General features: G+C 31.6%; 1 protein-coding gene across 7 annotated transcripts in view; it reads left to right on the top strand.

The window, feature by feature from the left end:
• Positions 1-18,782, top strand: part of LOC114336038 (longitudinals lacking protein, isoforms H/M/V) — a 630,205-nt gene that overhangs the window by 569,635 nt on the left and 41,788 nt on the right. The window contains exon 5 of one of the 7 annotated variants that reach the window (XM_050646604.1): positions 8,134-8,345. The exons of 4 other annotated variants lie outside the window; for them this stretch is intronic. In XM_050646604.1, the coding sequence (XP_050502561.1) occupies positions 8,134-8,330 (197 nt within the window). In that variant the 3' untranslated portion in view covers positions 8,331-8,345. Of the gene's footprint in view, positions 1-1,442; positions 1,864-4,218; positions 4,511-8,133; positions 8,346-18,782 lie in introns of those variants that run through there. 2 more of the 7 variants (XM_050646612.1, XM_050646577.1) reach the window with 2 other exon arrangements.

The following is an 18,782-nucleotide window of genomic DNA, read 5'->3' as shown; positions in this document are numbered from 1 at the left end:
AAAAATATACAGGATGTTCCACTTAAAAAAACGAAGTTATAAGCCACTTCCGGTATAACACGAAGTAGCAAATCGATGAAAATATTTTCATTAAAGAGATCACTGTTCAAAACCCCTTCATTTCAATCTTCATGATTCTGTTTCCTTTAGTTCTCGAGATATTTCTAATAGGACTTTTATCTGCCTCACCCTGTATATAAATATGCACAGTACCTACACATCTAAATTAGTAAAAACACGCAAACACAAACGTAAGCAAACGGAAGCGAACAATACAAGACTGTACTACACACAATACAGTCACCACAATCGGAACGACGTTATGTTATTTAAGAACAGTGAAAACTAAAGACCATTGTTTAAAAAAGAAATTTTTTAATAGTCTTTTAGCCTTTTTTAAACAATGCTAAGACAGTTTGAAATAAATATGTAAAGGAATACTACAGACAGGTACCTGTTGTTTCCGCCGGCGTGTGCCATGAGTCAATTTTACTATCGTATAGTTCAAATTACAAAAATACAAATTATCTCTCAAATATTATATTACATACATTTTTATTGTTGAAATGTTTGTCTGATAATTAACTATTTTGATGGGAAATAAGCCACAATTAAATTGAAAAATAATTTTATTAACGTTTCGACGCCCAAATCAGGTGTCGTTGTCAAAATACAAATGTACTGAAAATTAAAATGTTTATCTGATGAAAATCGGTCCGGGTTAGCCAGACTTCCGGTTTATCGGGGGCCGACTTATCGGGGTTTCCAATGTATATCCACTGAGGTGCTTTTGAGAAAAAACAGAAATTGTCAAAACGAAATTGTAGAAAGTCTCATTTGCAAGTATTTCGTTCCACAACTATTTGCAATTTGCAACTATTTCGTTCTTGCCACATTTTTGTCGAAAAGTTGAAAATGGTGGAGATGAAAAACCGCCATCTTGGTTTTCCTTTAAAATAAAGATTCGCTAACGTAACGGTGAAATTAATTCGCGATTTTAAATTTACACTAGTAATGACCCCTCCAATGGTTAGAATAAAAAAATTGCGGGCAGATCGGCACGCAAGGTTAGGTCTGTTTTCCGTCTAACCCGACTGGACTTCATGTAAAGTTATTCGAAAGAAACTTTAAAGGCCTCTGCAGACAGAAGCAGTAGTTGGGCCAGTGGTACTAGACAGTAATGATCAATAGTTATTTATCTATTTATTTTCCTTGTGTACAGATATGTTCAGTAAGTTATTATAGAGGAATTTGATGTGGAAGAACTGCAAATCTTTTCTCCTAACAAACCCTAACAATAATGGGATTTGATAAGTTCTTCAATATTCGATTTTAGTGGTATGTAAAAGACAACATATAGGTCAATAGTCCGATGGCCAATATCTATACCTATTTTCCTATGTATTTCTGCAACTAAATGTTATTTAAAGATCTTATTGTAGTCAGAACATGTAAACCAGCAATTCAAGTGGGAGTCAGAAAACTGCGAAAGGGTCGAGTACGCATAAGTACTACAAGTACTACTAAAAATTCAGACCGACTACTAAATGTTGGGGAACACCTACCTGTGAAGTGGACCTACAGACGTTGTGCAAAATGCAGCACCCAGAAGAGACAGGTTCGATCTAAAATAACGTGCGAAGCTTGTAATGTTGGACTATGTTTAAAGTGTTTCAAGCCATTTCATAAGTTGAATGTATTATAAAGTGTTACTAAATTAATTTAATATGTATCAGTTAACAAATAATATCAGTATATCAGTTAACAAATCAGTTAACAAATAATATGTAGTTAAATCCTCCCATTTTTTTAAATGGTTATTGTAAAGGGTATTTAGGTTTAAATAAAATTTAAAAATAATAAGTGGTCTCGATTGAAATCACTACACATAATAGACAATGGCCTGAAGAGAAAATAGACAATTTTTTACTCTAAAATTTAACAAAATAATGTTTATAGAGGAAAGCAAGTTTGCATCAGAATATTCAAAATACAAAATTAAGTTAACTAAAGTTAATTTTTTTCTAATAGGTTGCCTGTGAAAAAATGGCCGCAGATTAGGGTTGCCAGCTGTTAAAAACGCGTGGTATCAGAGATAAAGTAAAAGAGAGATAGCGCGCAATTCCACTGGTTTTTCATTAAACATTATTTTTTTCCCACAGGCAACTTTTGGCACCGTGAAAACTGTTTTTGGTTAAATTTGGCAGTTTCAGTGACAACAACTATAAAAAATCGCCAAGAATTTATTAGTACCTGAAAATTTGATAATCGTTGAGGAATATTTTGAAAACTACGACACTTTTCATCACTTTCAAGTCAATATTATGGTGTTATCTTTCCATCATCAATGATTTTAAATCTTCTTCATTTTCCCCTCATAGAGTTGGTTTATTGCAGTTGTAAACAAAACTACACTAAGATCACAATAAAGATGCACTAGAAATAAACAAACCAAGACACGTTCAATGCTACGAGGAGCACTCCCGAATCATGATTTACAATGTAAAACACTTTGTAAATCTAAATTTGGATTTACATTGTATTGTTATATTCCTATTTGACATGAGAAATAAAAGACTATATTTATATTTAAAATTCAAATTAAAATAAAAATTTTCATATTTCTCAACCACGAGCATATAAATTTTGAACACCCTGTATAAGACAAATTTTGTAAAAATAGTTATAGCTAGTTATTAAGAAAGTGTTTTCGCAGAATTGTTTACTAGCCCCATGAACAATGCATTTTCAGTAAGCAATTAGGGTGCTGGTTTAAGAAAGTGTTCTTTGAACTGTTTATCAAAACCACGGACATTATATTTTATTAAACAAAAGAATAGGTCATTAAGTTTTTCAAGATATGCGGGTAGGTAATTCATTTGCCGCATGGTACATAATAGATAGTTAAAATATACCTGTGTATTAAGATTCTTAAACATAGATAAAAATATGATTAGTGTAGAAAATAGAATTAAAATAGTCGGGATATTATTTTTTCTTGAAAATCCATAAAGACATATTTAGAAAAAGGAAAGAGTTTGTTGGTAAATACGTCATGATTGACAGTTGTTTTGATTGGTTGGAAAATTAATTCTGGAGGGGAACGATTTGGAAGGATGAGAGTGAATGAGGAGAGAGAGTCAGTCTGTTTTGTTGGATCGAAAAGAAGAGTCCAGTTTTGAGGGAAGTGTAAAAAAAGTAAAACGCCGGTTGGTTTTTGGAAAAGTGACAAGCATCATATCGTGGAACGAGTAATAGGCTAAGTCGAGAGATGATATAACTCCTTGAGTCTAAAGTCTCCAGCGTTTGTTTAAGTATTTCGAAAAGTTGGAATACTGCATCAGGAGAAAGTCGGAACGAGTACTGTACGAGGCATAGTGAGGAAAGGGAGAACGAGTTTGCAGAGGAGCAAGGACATTATTGGAAAACGTGGACGAGTTCTTTGGATCGCAACATCAGCAAAGAAGGAAACGTGTTTTGTGTGAAGACATTGTCGAATCATCAGCAAAGGTCAGTTTTAATTTGTTTGTTGAGACATGAATGTATGGTTTTGCGTATTAAATACTACAGTGCATAATGAACTATACATTTCACTATTATAAAAGCATCAAACCTCAATCAATTTTATTACTTATAAATCATTATAGTTGATTCTTTTTATATACAATAATATTGATAAAATAAAATTTTTATATCAAAAAAATTTGAACAGGTAGAACATCCTGTATAGCAGAGGTAGAGAGATTCATAGTTAATTCATTAGTTTAAAAAAACAAATTTGGAGACAAAAAGAAATAAGATTCCTATTTTCATAATTGTTAGATAAAATAAAGATAGAAGAATAAATAAAATTTGCAATATTAAACATTTATTTTCGTTTGATAAAATAAACGACTTTTATAATTTCTAATTGAAATTCATATGTCGTGTATTATTTTATTCTCTTTTATCTATCCCTATTAGGAAGCCACTGAGAAATATTTTGAAGCCACGAAAGTGTATTGATAGCATAATTTAGCCCTGAGATTTACAATTTATTTATGTTTGATTAATGAGATAATTAATTGATTAATTAATCAAAGTAGATCACAATAGTATATAGGTACATTGTAAATTATGATTCGGGAGTGCTCCTCGTAATATTCAACGTGTCTTGGTGTGTTTATTTCAAGTGCATCTATATTGTGATTTTAGTATAGTGACTCTTTCTCTTTTTAGTTCGGAATGTATGTACGGATTGTGGAAAAACCTATAAAAATTACAAGAGTCTGGTCCGTCACAAAACCTATGAGTGCAACAAGGAACCTACGGAGCAGTGTGGAATCTGCGGTTACAGAACGGCCTATAAGTGTGTACTTAAGAAACATATGTATTCACAACATTCATTATTGTATTAGATTAACAGGAATTCGAATATTGATTCAGTTACATATTACTATTTTTTTTATTAATATTATACGTATAGTTTGTATATACTTCAAGTATAAATTTAATACATCCGTCTTCCTGGCTGCGTTCTCAATTTTTACAACCAAACCTTTTTATAATCTTTATACTACATACAACGACGAATTTATAAGATATAGTGTGAATGATATCGAAACTTCTATATCATCAATATTTTTGCAACAGTGCGTCATTAATTCGACACTGACAGTGACATTATGATATCAAAAACATTAATTCTATACTCATAGGCGCGCTAAATGTTGCCGAGTCAGTCACGTTCGATTTCCTGTTATAGAAAATCGATTTTTATTAGATCCAATGTGACACAAAATCTAGGCATGGGATAAAAAAGTTTATTTGAAGAAAGTGTACTTTTTTGTTCTTCTTAATGGGGGTACAGCCTCCTTTTTGCAAGATTTTATTTAGTTATAGAGTAATTTTCACATACTAACATATTTCATAAATTGGGCTCTGTACCGCCATTCTTTATTATATTACGAATATGTGGGCCAAATATCTCGACAAATTATTCAAAATTACAAACGCAATCTTGGACCACGTTTGTTGCTACCTGTTGATCGCTACTGTATGCTCTTAAAAACGCAATAGAACCTTAGATGTACTGGGACTTATGCTTTTTATTTTCTTGTAATGCTTACTTTTACGAGCATATTATGTAAGGTCAACTATAATTATAATAAACGAAAAATGTTTAAAACGATCACTCTACTGCTGTAAGTATTCATTTGAAATACCTTAATAAATATTAAGGTATTACTTACTAAGGATTACCTCCATCCAGTTCTTACTTCTTTTTATTCAACTAAAAAGAAGTAAGAACTGGAAAAATTTATGTATAACCTTATGCTTTCAGTAACTACTTGAAAATAACAGATATTACTTTTTGCTCTAAGCAAGCTCTTTTATTTAAAGTAGTTACTATTGTTTTATTACTAGTAGTTACTATTAAGTAAATACTTAAATACGAGGAAGTAAAAGCAAATACTTATTTTTATTCAATAGACCCATTGCCTCTGCTATTAATTCTTTTAAAATGTGTATCGAGTACTAATTTGTTATTTTTTATGGTTTTTTGGTTTATCCCTGTTTTTAGGTTTACCTTTATTTCACATCAATATACTATACTACTACTATAAGATAGTATATTGATACACAATAGACCATAATAATTAGAAGTTTAACTTACGTTTGTTCTGTATTTTTTAACTTTTTGATCGATTAATAATATCCACAAGCACAAGAGAAATAATACGTAATAAAAAATCTGTTGAAAAATCTTGGTGTTCTGGCTTTAAAATTTCAATATCATTTAGCCAAGACTTACAATCACGTGAGCACATGCGCACAAACGTGTTTTTTTTTGTTTTCTTCTAGGTTAAGATAAGTTGATATATTATTTTGTTATTATTTTCTTTATGAAATAAAAGTTGTTTTGCTTTTATTATTTATTTTTAAGTTTTGGGTCAATCTATGCCAAGTGGTCCAATATAAATTAAGTTGGTTGCTTGACTATTTTTAATATTTTTTATTTTTTTACCTTTTAAACTTCAGTCTATAGAGACTACAGAATCCCATTTATTTTATTTTAAAAAAATTTAGTTTGCCGATGACGGCCATTTTTGTTAAAGCGTATCGATCATTTTCACGGAAAACATGACTTCGCTCTTTAGCCAATATTTTTACTGAGGTTTGTCCTAGAACAATAAATCAAAAACCAAACTTTTTAGAAAAGTATGCTCTAAAAAAACGGACTATAGCATTATTTAATTTCAAACTACCGTTAAGGCCTTAAATGAACCTCAAAGTTTGAAAAGATAAACTGATAAAATTCCATTTTCAGCATTTTTTTAACAGAATAAGGCAAGCCGATAATGGTTTGTAATTTTTTTCTTGCAAAGACATACGTCCATACTTTAAGTAAAAAAAGTTTGAGCTTTGAGACTTAAGTAAATTTTTTCAAAAAAAAAATCACAAAAATGTAATTTTTTGAAAAATCTCAAAGTTTGACCCCTTATATCTCTGATGGGCACGTATGAAAAAATTTGAAATTTGGTTGAATGTTAGCCCCTAGCAAGTAGAATAAGGAGTAAAAATTTGTAGTTGCAGACTTCCGTCATATAGTAGTTACAGATCTGAAAAAATGGTCAAAAATCAAAATGGTGAAAATTTGAGCGTTTGCGGGCCACCATGATATTTGGCAGTTATTATATTTTAAGGGAATACCGAAACAGGTCGATTTTTATTTTTAAATTACAATTTTTTTTATATATATTTCATACGTCTCCATGACGTGACATCGTCAGTGACGTCATCCATCTGGGCGTGATGACGTAATCGATGATTTTTTTAATGGGAATAGGCAAATGGCATTTTAATGGCATTATTTGGCAAGTAAACATTGCTTTTCGCTTAAATTAAATGTTCAAACTGTCAAGAGGTAGGTGGGAGGCTGTTTGTGATTTAATTTAAGTGAAAAGAAATGTTTATTTGTGAAATAAACATTTTTTTTATTTTCTGATAGCAGTACAATGTATTTTTAGTTGCCACAAGACCCCTATTCCCATTAAAAAAAATCATCGATTACGTCATCATGCTCTGATGGATGTCGTCACGTAGTATGAAATATATCCAAACAAGTTGCAATATAATAAAAATAAAAATGGACCTATTTCATCATTTCCTTAAAATCTAATAGGTAACTATTGCCAAATATCGAGGTGGACTCTTTTCGTTGGCCCAACCTGTATAAATTTGTATTCATTGTGAAATCTGGTGAAAATAGAATAATTTTTATTTCATTAGACAGTTTATTTGAATTTTAATTACCCTGCCTGCAAACGCTTAAATTTTGACCATTTTATTTTTGACCATTTTTTCAGGCCTGTAACTCCTATATGAGGTAAGTCTGCAACTCCAAATTTTACTCCTTATTTTACTTGCTAGGAGCTAACATTCAGCCAAATTTCAAATTTTTTCATCCGTGCCCATCAGAGATATAAAGGGTCAAACTTTGAGATTTTTCAAAAAATTTCATTTTTGAGATTTTTTTTTAAAAAATTTACTCAAGTCTCAAAGCTCAAACTTTTTTTACTTAAAGTATGGATGTATGTATTTTGCAGAAAAAAATTACAAACCATTATCGGCTTGCCTTATGCTGTTAAAAAAATGCTGAAAATGGAATTTTATCAGTTTATTTTTTCAAACTTTTGAGGTTCATTTTAGGCCTTAACGGTAGTTTGAAATTAAATAATGCAAGCATTTAGAGCATACTTTTCTAAAAAGTTTGGTTTTTGATTTATTGTTCTAGGACAAACCTCAGTGAAAATATTGGCTAAAGAGCGCAGTCATGTTTTCCGTGAAAATGATCGATACTCGATACGCTTTAACAAAAATGGCCGTCATCGGCAAACTAAATTTTTTAAAAATAAAATGAATGCAATTTTGTACTCTCCATAGACTGAAGTTTAAAAGGTAGAAAAATAAAAAATATTAAAAATAGTCAAGCAACCACCTTTGGACCACTTGGTTTGGATTGACCCTTTTGCGTAAGTTATTATTGCCATTATATATAATTTTGATATTATTTGCACATTTTATTTTCGGGAGCACCTTTTATGTTTTCTATTATACTGATTTTTTTTTCTAATTTTATGTTCTTTTTAGTTTGTGCTCGGCGAAGATTTCGTTGCCCGAATTGTGATAAATCGTATACGCTTGTAAAAAATTTATCCAGACATTTAACAGTCGAATGTGGAAAAGAAAAAAGATATAAATGTATCTTTTGTACCAATTCGTATTATTATAGGACAGACTTGAGGAAGCATGGTTTAAGGATTCATAATTTTGAGCATTTTTATTAGGTTAAGTTAGTCTATTTTTTGCAAATCTGGAAGATTTTTTGTAAGACCTACAAATTTCAGCATGGTATTTTTTATTTCATTCTATATAGCACTTTTGTATCATGTAAATTACTCGCTGGTCATTTGATGACCTAGACTGATAAATTATGTCCCTCTGAGGCAATAATTTAGTTAGCAAAACTTGAGAATATCAAGAAAGTTAATGTGAAGTAAATGCTACAAAAACCTGAGTATTGGTAACTAAAAAATAGTAAAATAATGTTGAAAGCAATTAAAAGTATAACAACTGGATGATCTTTCTGCCATAGGAATAGTGTGGACTGCTTGTAACTATAGAAACGTAAACACTATCATGCGGTACGCGATACCGCAAGAAAACGTTACATCAACGTAGATGAAAGAATAAAAAGAAAACTAAAACTGCAGCAGTTGAGAGCAAGCACTGACACACCACTTGAAGGAAGGGTACACAGATGGTGTTCTAGGAATCTTTTATAAAACACGTTTTAGAACAAAATATATTTTCGGCGCGGTATGGCATACCGCATGTCAGTGGTAAAGGGTCAAATATCAAAGAGTCATATGTCTTTCATTTTCAACTCTCAATATTGTTTGGACATTGTTGTTTAACTCGGATTGACATTCATTCTTACAAGTCCCTATCATAGGTCTCTCAGGGACCAGGCAACAACAATGTCATATATTACTTCTCGAGTCATAAAACACGATCAAGAAACGTGGCACTAATCGCACATGAACCAAACAAAGGAGCTGTCAAGGAATATACCTCAGTTCGTGATAGAATTATTGTAAAGTTTGTTTAGCAGTAAATGGTTGACTTCAATTAGTGCGGTCGTAAATATTATTAAATTTATCTGACTTGGCCCATTGTTAAGACCGGTCCGGAGCGATAAGAAAACGAGGTAGACAGAGTTGGTCTTTTGACAATTAACACTGACTAGACGGTACTCCTATCATAAAGCAAAGGATCCACAAAATTTACAAAAATTACGACGACAAAAACAAAAAAACGGATGTAAAATATATTGCTTTGCCTTATATACCTGAAATTAATGTTTTCAAATTAGTTTTAAAATAAATTAAATCTATTTTAATTGCTAAGATTATAAAAAAACAAACATTCAAACATATTTAAATTTTACCTGAAACCGGGCCTTTTATACTATTATCCGTTAACCCAGGATGTTTATAGTCGCTACTATTTGAAGTCAACCATTTACTGTTGGACAAACTTTAGTAAGATTTTCGGTCAGTTGGATGGATCTTTAAAAAAGTCTTCCCGTAAAAAAGTCTTCTAAATACGTTACACCAGTTAATTATTATTTGCCAAAGAGTCAGATTTGCTTTAAATGGACTAATAAAAGAGTACGCCGAATAGTACCCCATTTTACAATAAGATACCGTCATAAAAATACCGAATACAATTTTTCTCAGATCAGATTTAATTTTGCTTCTATTTCTTTGTATTCATTACTACTCTGGGCTAATTAGCAAAATACAAGGAAACGTTATTTACCAGCAATTTTATTGCTGGAATCGAATCTTATGATTGTATATATTAATAATATAGATATGCAAAGTCCGCAGATAGTGTGCTACTTCTTTTATAAACAAAATGGCGCCCGAAAATCGTGTTTTTTTCAATTTTTGCTCTAACTCCAAAGATTTTAACTTTACACCAAAAACACTTAAATAAAAATTCACCGCAATTAAATTCTGCATAGAGACGTGTTTTTCTCGATTCACTTCGACGAAAACTTTCCCCGGAAAAAGCGGGTTTTTCCAACAAAATCTTTAATTTTCAACTAAAATTTTAGATAAGTAATTGTTAATCAATAAATAAATAACTTCATAATATAAAAGCCCTTTTCGTATAGATTATAATTCCAGAAGCCGATGGAAATTGAATGAACAGTTTAGCAACAATTGAATCGTTAATTAAAAATTTACGGTCGCTATAATTACGACAATAATTATGATGCATAAGAATAACTATGATTTTTTCATAAAAAGACACTATACCTATCTAATGTACTTTACAGAATTGAAATTGGACTATTTAAGCGGCCTCAGGAATATTTTAAAATTATAAACAATTTTTTGGCTTATAAACAAATAGAATATCTCGGGAAATATTAAACTAAATTAAATTGTGAAAACGGTATTCAAAAAACAGCGGCAGGACGCTTCTTTTAAAAGAAAAAACGTTTAATTGTGACGAGTGGTTCCTGAGATACAATCAGTCAAAGTTGACCTGAATTTACGGCAAAGATATAAACAATAGAATCATAATTTTCAAACCATCGCCTTTTTATTTTTGTCCTCTTTCTCCACACCAATTTTTGTATCTTTAAAATACTCAAAACATATATTATTATAATAAAAACGATCGATAATACGTGTGAAAATTGCCAAAAATAGCAAAATTCCAATCAAAAATTAGGTTGGAGAAAATGTAACCCTCAAAGTTCAAAATCGGTATACGTTAAAAAAATGCATTTTCTCGGCTTCCCATGGAGCAATTTCCTTCATTCTTTTTTTGTTCCCTAATAACTCGAGTAGAGCCATCGAACTAACGCATTATTAAATGTCAAACTTGCTTTTGTTTTGTTATAATAGATTGATTTATTTATAAGAACAGAAAACTACATATTTTTTCCAGTTGTAGGCTTTTTTTTAGATAAACTTACTACAAGTGTACCTTTTAAAGTTAAAAACATAGATATTCTCATTTGAAAGCTGTATAATTATTTAAACAATTTTTATTTAAACAAATTAAAATTTTGTGTTATAATAAATAATTTAATTTATTATAACAAAACAAAAACAAGTCTGACATTTAATAATGCGTTAGTTCGATGGCTCTACTCGAGTTCCTTGGGAACAAAAAAAGAATGAAGGAAATTGTTCCATGGGAAGCCGAGAAAATGCATTTTTTTAACGTATACCGATTTTGAACTTTGAGGGTTACATTTTCTCCAACCTAATTTTTGATTGGAATTTTGATATTTTTGGCAATTTTCACACGTATTATCGATAGTTTTTATTATAATAATATATGTTATGAGTATTTTAAGGATACGAAAATTGGTGTGGAGAAAGAGGACAAAAATAAAAAAGTGATGGTTTGAAAATTATGATCCTATTGTTTATATCTTTGCCGTAAATTCCGGTCAACTTTGACCGGTTGTATCTCAGGAACTACTTATCATATTAAACATTTTTTTCTTTTAAAAGAAGCGTCCTGCCACTGTTTTTCGAATACCGTTTTTACAATTTAATTTAGTTTAATATTTCCCGAGATATATTTGTTTATAAGCCAAAAAATTCTTTATAATTTTAAAATATTCCTGAGGCCGCTTAAATAGTCCAATTTCAATTGTGTAAAGTACATTAGATAGGTATAGTGTTTTTTATAAAAAAAATCATAGTTATTCTTATGCATCATAATTATTGTCGTTATTATAGCGACCGTAAATTTCTAATTTACAATTCAATTGTTGCTAAACTGTTCATTCAATTTCCATCGGCTTCTGGAATTATAAGCTATACAAAAAGGGCTTTTACATTACCAAGTTATTTAATTATTGATTAACAATTACTTATCTAAAAGTTTAATTGAAAATTAAAGATTTTGTTGGAAAACCCGCTTTTTCCAGGGAAAGTTTTAGTCGAAGTAAATCGGAAAAAATACGTCTCTATGCAGAATTTAATTGCGGTGAATTTTTATTTGAGTGTTTTTGGTGTAAAGTTAAAATCTTTGGAGTTATAGAGCAAAAATTGAAAAAAACACGATTTTCGGGCGCCATTTTGTTTATAAAAAAAGTAACACACTATCTGCGGACTTTGCATACCTATATTATTAATATATACAATCATAAGCTCCGATTTTAGCAATAAAATTGCTGGTAAATAACTTTTCCCAAAAATGGCCTATTCTCCGATAATCAGCCCAGACTATACTGACTACATTTTTTTACAGTTTATAAAGGCACTACTATGCGGGGTTCTTTACGTTACATATTTTTTTAAGTGGCAAAAGTCACGTTTAAAAATAAAGAAATGTAAATACTATTAATTTTATTATTTTAGTAGACTGTAAACCCATATCGCCCGTTTACAGTGGAAATCCAATTCAAATAATGTCCGCTTCACAATATTCCAGCTCAGCATTGAGTAGAGTGGTGCAATGCTATTGGAATAATGTGAATCTGCATTGGAATGAAGCATTAGGGATCAATTCAGTGACGGTCTATTTTTCATTCCAGCTCACCCATTCCAGCGCCACTGGAATATTAGAAACGGCTGCCAACCCAGTGCCTGGGCTGCCAACCCAGTGCCTGATTATTGCATTAAAGCATTGTCAGGTTTTGTCGTGGCAGATTTTTCTGTTTTAATTTGTTATTAATTTCCTTCATTTTTGGTTTAATCAAACGTCGATACTTCAAATTAAGGCTGGTGAAATATTATTTCTTATGGCCGATTTTTTCAGTAATATTTTTGCATGTTTTCAATTGTGTTAACACGTTATGGCGCATTCCTTCAGCAATGCTGCCACTTATCAAGGCTTTTTATTCCGGGTGAAATGTTTGCCGCTCTTACTTAGAGCTCTCTGATTCGCTTATTGCGGTGAATCACTCCTCGTTACACTTGTGTGTTGTCAAAGTTTCTTGTATGACTTGGCTTTCGTTACAATCTTCTTCCAGTCATTTCGATATGTGCATAGTTCCCTCCAGTTTCTCACTTTCAGAATTTTGATATCTTTCATGACCTTGTCCTCTCTCTCTGGGTCTTCCCCTTGGTCTTTCAGTTTCTGGTTTTCATCTGGTGATCTTCTTAATCAGTAGATCGTTTCTCAATTTTTCTTTATCTTTTGTCTCAGTTGCATCTTTTCACATTGTCTCAGTTGCGTACGTAACTACTGGTCTGATTTCAACTCTGTATATTTTCAGTTTTGTATTTCTGGATAAGTTCTTGTCCTTCATTAGCCTATGATATCTCCAGTATGTTTTGTTGCCTGCTAGTATTCGTTCCGTTACTTCTTCACTTCTCTTATTTTAGCCATTCACAATTGCTTCCAAATATTTAAATGCTGCCACATATTTATATATTTGTTAGTTTGATATAAGGTGATTTTATTGTTTTAATATAATTATTCTTAAAGTACATAATATGATGTTCAAGCAGAAGGCTTTTGGTGAAGCCAAATGATAAGAATGGTGATTTTTTTAGAATTTTGGTGGTCGTAACGTAATTGTAGTTGGGTTGTTCTGCGTACTGAATTATTTTATGCTATTACTATTATAGTTATGTAATACAAGTATAGTCTATTCGGTTGACTTACAACGGTTAGGGATTAATAAAGAAACAAACGAATCGGCAGGTCGATTGTAATATTTTAGTTATACCAGTAGCATAAGCGTAGACCTCGGGTGCGTAGAGGGCCAATATCTATTTATATATTGAATTTTTAGTAATTTTTTGATTAAAATTTAATAAACAAGTTAACTTAAGGAAAAATAATAAGATGGATAATAAAACACAATGCACCCTTGTTAGAAATACCTTTCTTAGCAAAAACTTAATACTAACTTAGGAGTAAGTATGCAAAACACCTGACTAAAATATTTTCCCGAGCGGATGCGAAGAGACTTCCTTGACTAAAAGAACAATTAGGATTTACGCGCAAGTAATATTTAAAATACGAAAAAATATATAGATTAGTGCCGATTCGATATGCGGTCTACCATCCAATATGCGGTCCACCGCAGAGTAGCTAATTGCTAATTCGTTATGTGGTCTATCACAGAGTAGTTATTTCGATATGCGGCCACCACTAAATAATGTTAATGCATTTAGTAAATTTTGCATCTACTCGTATATACAGTAGAGTGCAAATGAAAGGAATAAATTCGTTATTTCGTAAACCGATGATATTAGGGAAAATCCCGAAAGATTCCGATTTTTGTTTTTAAATTATGATATTTTGGCATACATATCATACTAGTGTCGTCATCCATCTGGATGTGATGACGTTATCGATGATTTTTTAAATGAGAATAGGGGGAATTTGGTGACATCGGCAGAACAAGTTTATGGCAAGTCCTACATAACATAGGATTCAAATTTAAAACAGAAAAGAGCTTTGTGAAAGAAGTTCTGTTGTACACAAGAGAATTGAGTTTCTGAGAAAATATAACAAATTTAAAGAAAAAGGGTTAACTTTTGTATATTTAGACGAAACATGGATATTTTCTAAGGGTGCTACCAAGAGAATATGGCAAGATGACAACATAAAATCGATCAAGCATACTAGTGGCTTTATAGAAGACAGGCTTTATATGTAGAAAGTGCTAATTTAATATTTTCGTCTACATCAAAAAATAGTGACTATCATGAAAATATGAACACGGAAATGTTTGTGAGATGGTTGAGTGAAAAACTTCTTTCAGTATTTAGTGAACCCAGCGTAATTATTTTAGACAATGCGCCTTACCATTCAGAAATACTAAACAAAATTCCAACAAATTCGTGGAATGTAGATCAAATTAAAGAATGGCTAACAAATGAACGCATATCTATTCCACAGCATATATTAAAGTCTGAGTTGTTACGTTTGACAAAAGAACATGCGAAACCAAAAATCTTTGTGGTGGATCAGGTTATTGAAAGTTACGGGCATCAAGTTTTACGTCTTCCACCATACCACTGCCAGTTTAATCCCATCAAATATATGTGGGGAACAGCAAAACAATATTACTATAACCATATTGGGCCTAATGGTTATACTGACGAAGCCGTTTGGGAAACTTGGCGAGAAGCACTTTCAATTGCAACTCCAGAAGTATGGCGGAACTGTATATCTAAGTTCGAAAAATTAATTGAGGATTGGTGGATTCGTGAAAATAAAATTAACGAAATAAGCACAATCATAATAACAATTAACGGTGACGACAGCGATGACGATGGCAGCGATGGCGATGATAGTGTGAACAATAACGACTAAATCATTTTAGTAAAAAAATTGGTACGTATATTGACTTAATAATATTTAGCAGTTTACTTAAATATTTGATGTTTACATAATGCATTGCTGTAGGATTTCCGGATCCTTTTTAAGGCGTGATCATTTTAGATCATTTGTTTGAAATCGAAACTATTTGTAGTTAATTTTATTTACGGGAAAAATACCCCATTATACATATAAACTATAAAATATACATAATTAACATAGAAAACATGCGATCTGATACAAGAATAAAATAAGCTAAAGTTAATTTACAATGTCATTTAAATGCTTTTTACACGCGTCAATTGACTTTAATTTTAAAACATCCAACTTATAGGTCTGGATCCAGCGTATGAAAAAAAAGTTGACTAGTAGCAAGCTGAAAATATGTTAATAGCTTAAGGGTGTCTAGTCGGATAAACTTTGATATATGAGAACACTGGAACAGGGGCAGTTTTAATTGTGGAACAGGTTAAAAATTTTGAAAGCTCACACCACGAAAACGGCACATTTATTTTGTCCGACAGAACAGAATTAAACTCTCCGAACAGAGATTAAACTCTCATGCAAAAATCAGACTGCTATTTATCACCTGTCATAATTCCTGTCATTTGACATTCTACATGTTCCACTCATTAAAACGCCCATTTTTTTCGACCCAACGTCTGATTTTTGCATGAGGGTTTAATCTCTATTCGAAGAGTTTAAGTCGGTTCTGTCGGAAAAAATACATGTGCCGTTTTCGTGGCCTGACCGTTCCAAATTTTTAACCTGTTCTACAATTAAAACTTCCCCTGTTCCAGTGTTCCCATATATCAAAGTTTGTCTGACCCTTAAGCTATTAACAAATTTTCAGCTTACTATTAATCAACTTTTTTTTCATACGCGGTGTCCAGACCTATTATTGACTATAGGCTGCATTGCGGCCGCTTTAATATATCAATTAAATTGATTGTGGCTTTATATAAAACCATTTTAGAGATTAAATCAAAACACTAACAATACAGCAACGATTAGCCTTCTATCTTTTATAAGTTAGAATTTGTTTTATTTTTATTATATTGATATTCATGCCACAATTAAAATTAGATATATTGATTTTTTGCTACGGGTAATGAACTGTTATAAAGAATCATGAAATTATATCGTTTAGGCTTGTGAGGCTATACAAACACCTAAAATTTAAAATTATTTGATTTATATAAGAACCCCCTCAAATAAAAAATGACTGCGCCCATGTGTAAATAGTCAAACAACAGCGGACCAGTCAATTTGTTCATTTCTTTCTTAATCCGTTACCGGTGTAAGCCTACCGAATAGACTTTATATATTTTATATCATTTTTTGTTATGATTTCCAAAGTTAACATGCGTCAATTTCAAGATAATAAAACGATGCTAAAATTAACAAGGCATTATTAATAATTTTACCATTATTAATTTTTTTATCAACTCTTAATACTTTTCTTCCGATGTTTTAATCTTAATCTATATACGTACTATTTACAATATAACATAAAAACACTTTTTTTATAAGAATGGTATTCTTAAACTAATTATTTTTATGTAAACTGGCAGAAATTGTCACTCCACCACTTGCTGAATTCCGTAGAGTTTATTTCTTTATTTCTCTATTCTTTCATAAACCGGTTTATAGCCAAAACTATTTGGCTGTGCTTTTAAATTCAAACTTACTGTGATACATAAATTCCAAACGAATTTAGGATATTTCTGTTTACGTTTCCGCACTTATCGAGCAAGATCCCAGGGCCACCAAACATTTGTTATTTTTAGTCCAAGATCCTCTTGGTCTACTTATTCCATCCCATAATTAATTCTTTCCAAGTGCCTTCACAGTTTGAGAATTATTCTCTAAATTAAGAATCAATTAGGAATCACCTCCCACACGTGTTGGAAATAAATCCGGTGATTCCGTGGGCCAGGGAAAAATACTCCCGAAATGTGTGGACTTGCGTTGTCCCGAAAAATTGGATGTTAATGCGTCTGAAAATAGGGTATAAGATGCGGTTCCAGAATTTATTCTACGTCTCGCAGAGCTGTAATGTTCCCTCTGACGAATCTTAGTCCCAACAGTATTAATCCCACTTGTTCAACAAAAAACTGTGGATTTCTTCTTTCAACACATCCTCTTCCGACCCTAGCTAGGCCATCCCTAAACAGAATTATCGAGATTATTTATCACTAAAGACCATTTCAATCCTAGTCCCAAGCCAACCGTTGTCTGCATAATTAAAGTCGATTATGTCAATGTTCAGGGGTAAGAGGTTGCACCAAGTGTGACCGAAGTGAAAAAGGCCACAAATGCGTATTCGACGTTAAATTTTTCGCATTTTAATTAGTCTTCCAGATTTAAATTATGCCTGGTAGTGAAGAAGCGGTCTGTTAGAGCCATCAGCCTGGAGAAGATCTTGGGGCAAGCTCTATTGTACTTTGGTGTCGCCCTATGACCTTTAATCTTCGTAGTGTTCAGCCTTCGTGTTCAGCCTGTGAAATGTACTAACAGTTTTCTGAAAAAAAGTTCATCTTTTCTTGATGGGACTGTTGGTATGGCATTGATATGACTGATATTCCTGTATATCATAATATAATGAAAAGATGAACATATGTATATCAAATTTTATTAAAATAAAATCCTTTTTTGTTTTCTTTTTAATATATCTGAGTTTTTATATATTTTGAAATTCTGCCAACTTTGAAGTTATGAGCAATACGGTATTTTTGTGGCTTTACATAGTGATGCATTATATATAATCATGTCACCCCTTTTCACTTTTGTTTTCATCTATATTTAAATAGCATAATATATCTTAATGCAGTCGTATAATATTTTTCTGGCGAAATTATTTTTAATCTTTTAAATTTTAGTATTTTTAGTTTTAACACATGCCGTGTTTGGTAGTAAATTGCCAGATTTGGTAGTACATAGATATAATTATATTTGCTTTGTACTAAAAAGAATGGTCTAATGAAAATAGCAACCTTATTTATACGACATGTATTTACTGAATTGGTGCGAAAAGGGATTTACTCCTAGAAAAGAACAAGTTTTATAGTTTATTCAGTTAGTTTATCGTATTACACTTAATAATGCCGGCATTATTGATAGAATTTAATTTCTGGGCAACAAACATGTGTAGTTTGAATCATACATACTTACTTAAGCCTTCCTCTTATACCATAAGGTATCGAGGTAAGTGGAGCAATCAGACGTATCCATGCTTTTCGGTCAGTAGCTAGTCTCTCTGCGTTTTTCCACCCAATATTGCTTTTTGCAAAAGTCTTCCCAATATCTGCGTTCCATGTTCTTGCTGGTCTGTCTCTTCATCGTTTTTTATCTGATACGGCTTTCCGTACCCTCTTTACAGTTCTGCATTCACTCATTCTCGCCATATGGTTGAACAG

This window comes from Diabrotica virgifera, chromosome 3, assembly GCF_917563875.1.
Source record: "Diabrotica virgifera virgifera chromosome 3, PGI_DIABVI_V3a".
NCBI classification, from domain to species: Eukaryota; Metazoa; Arthropoda; class Insecta; order Coleoptera; family Chrysomelidae; genus Diabrotica; species Diabrotica virgifera.
This window is presented reverse-complemented; position numbering and strand designations above follow the sequence as displayed.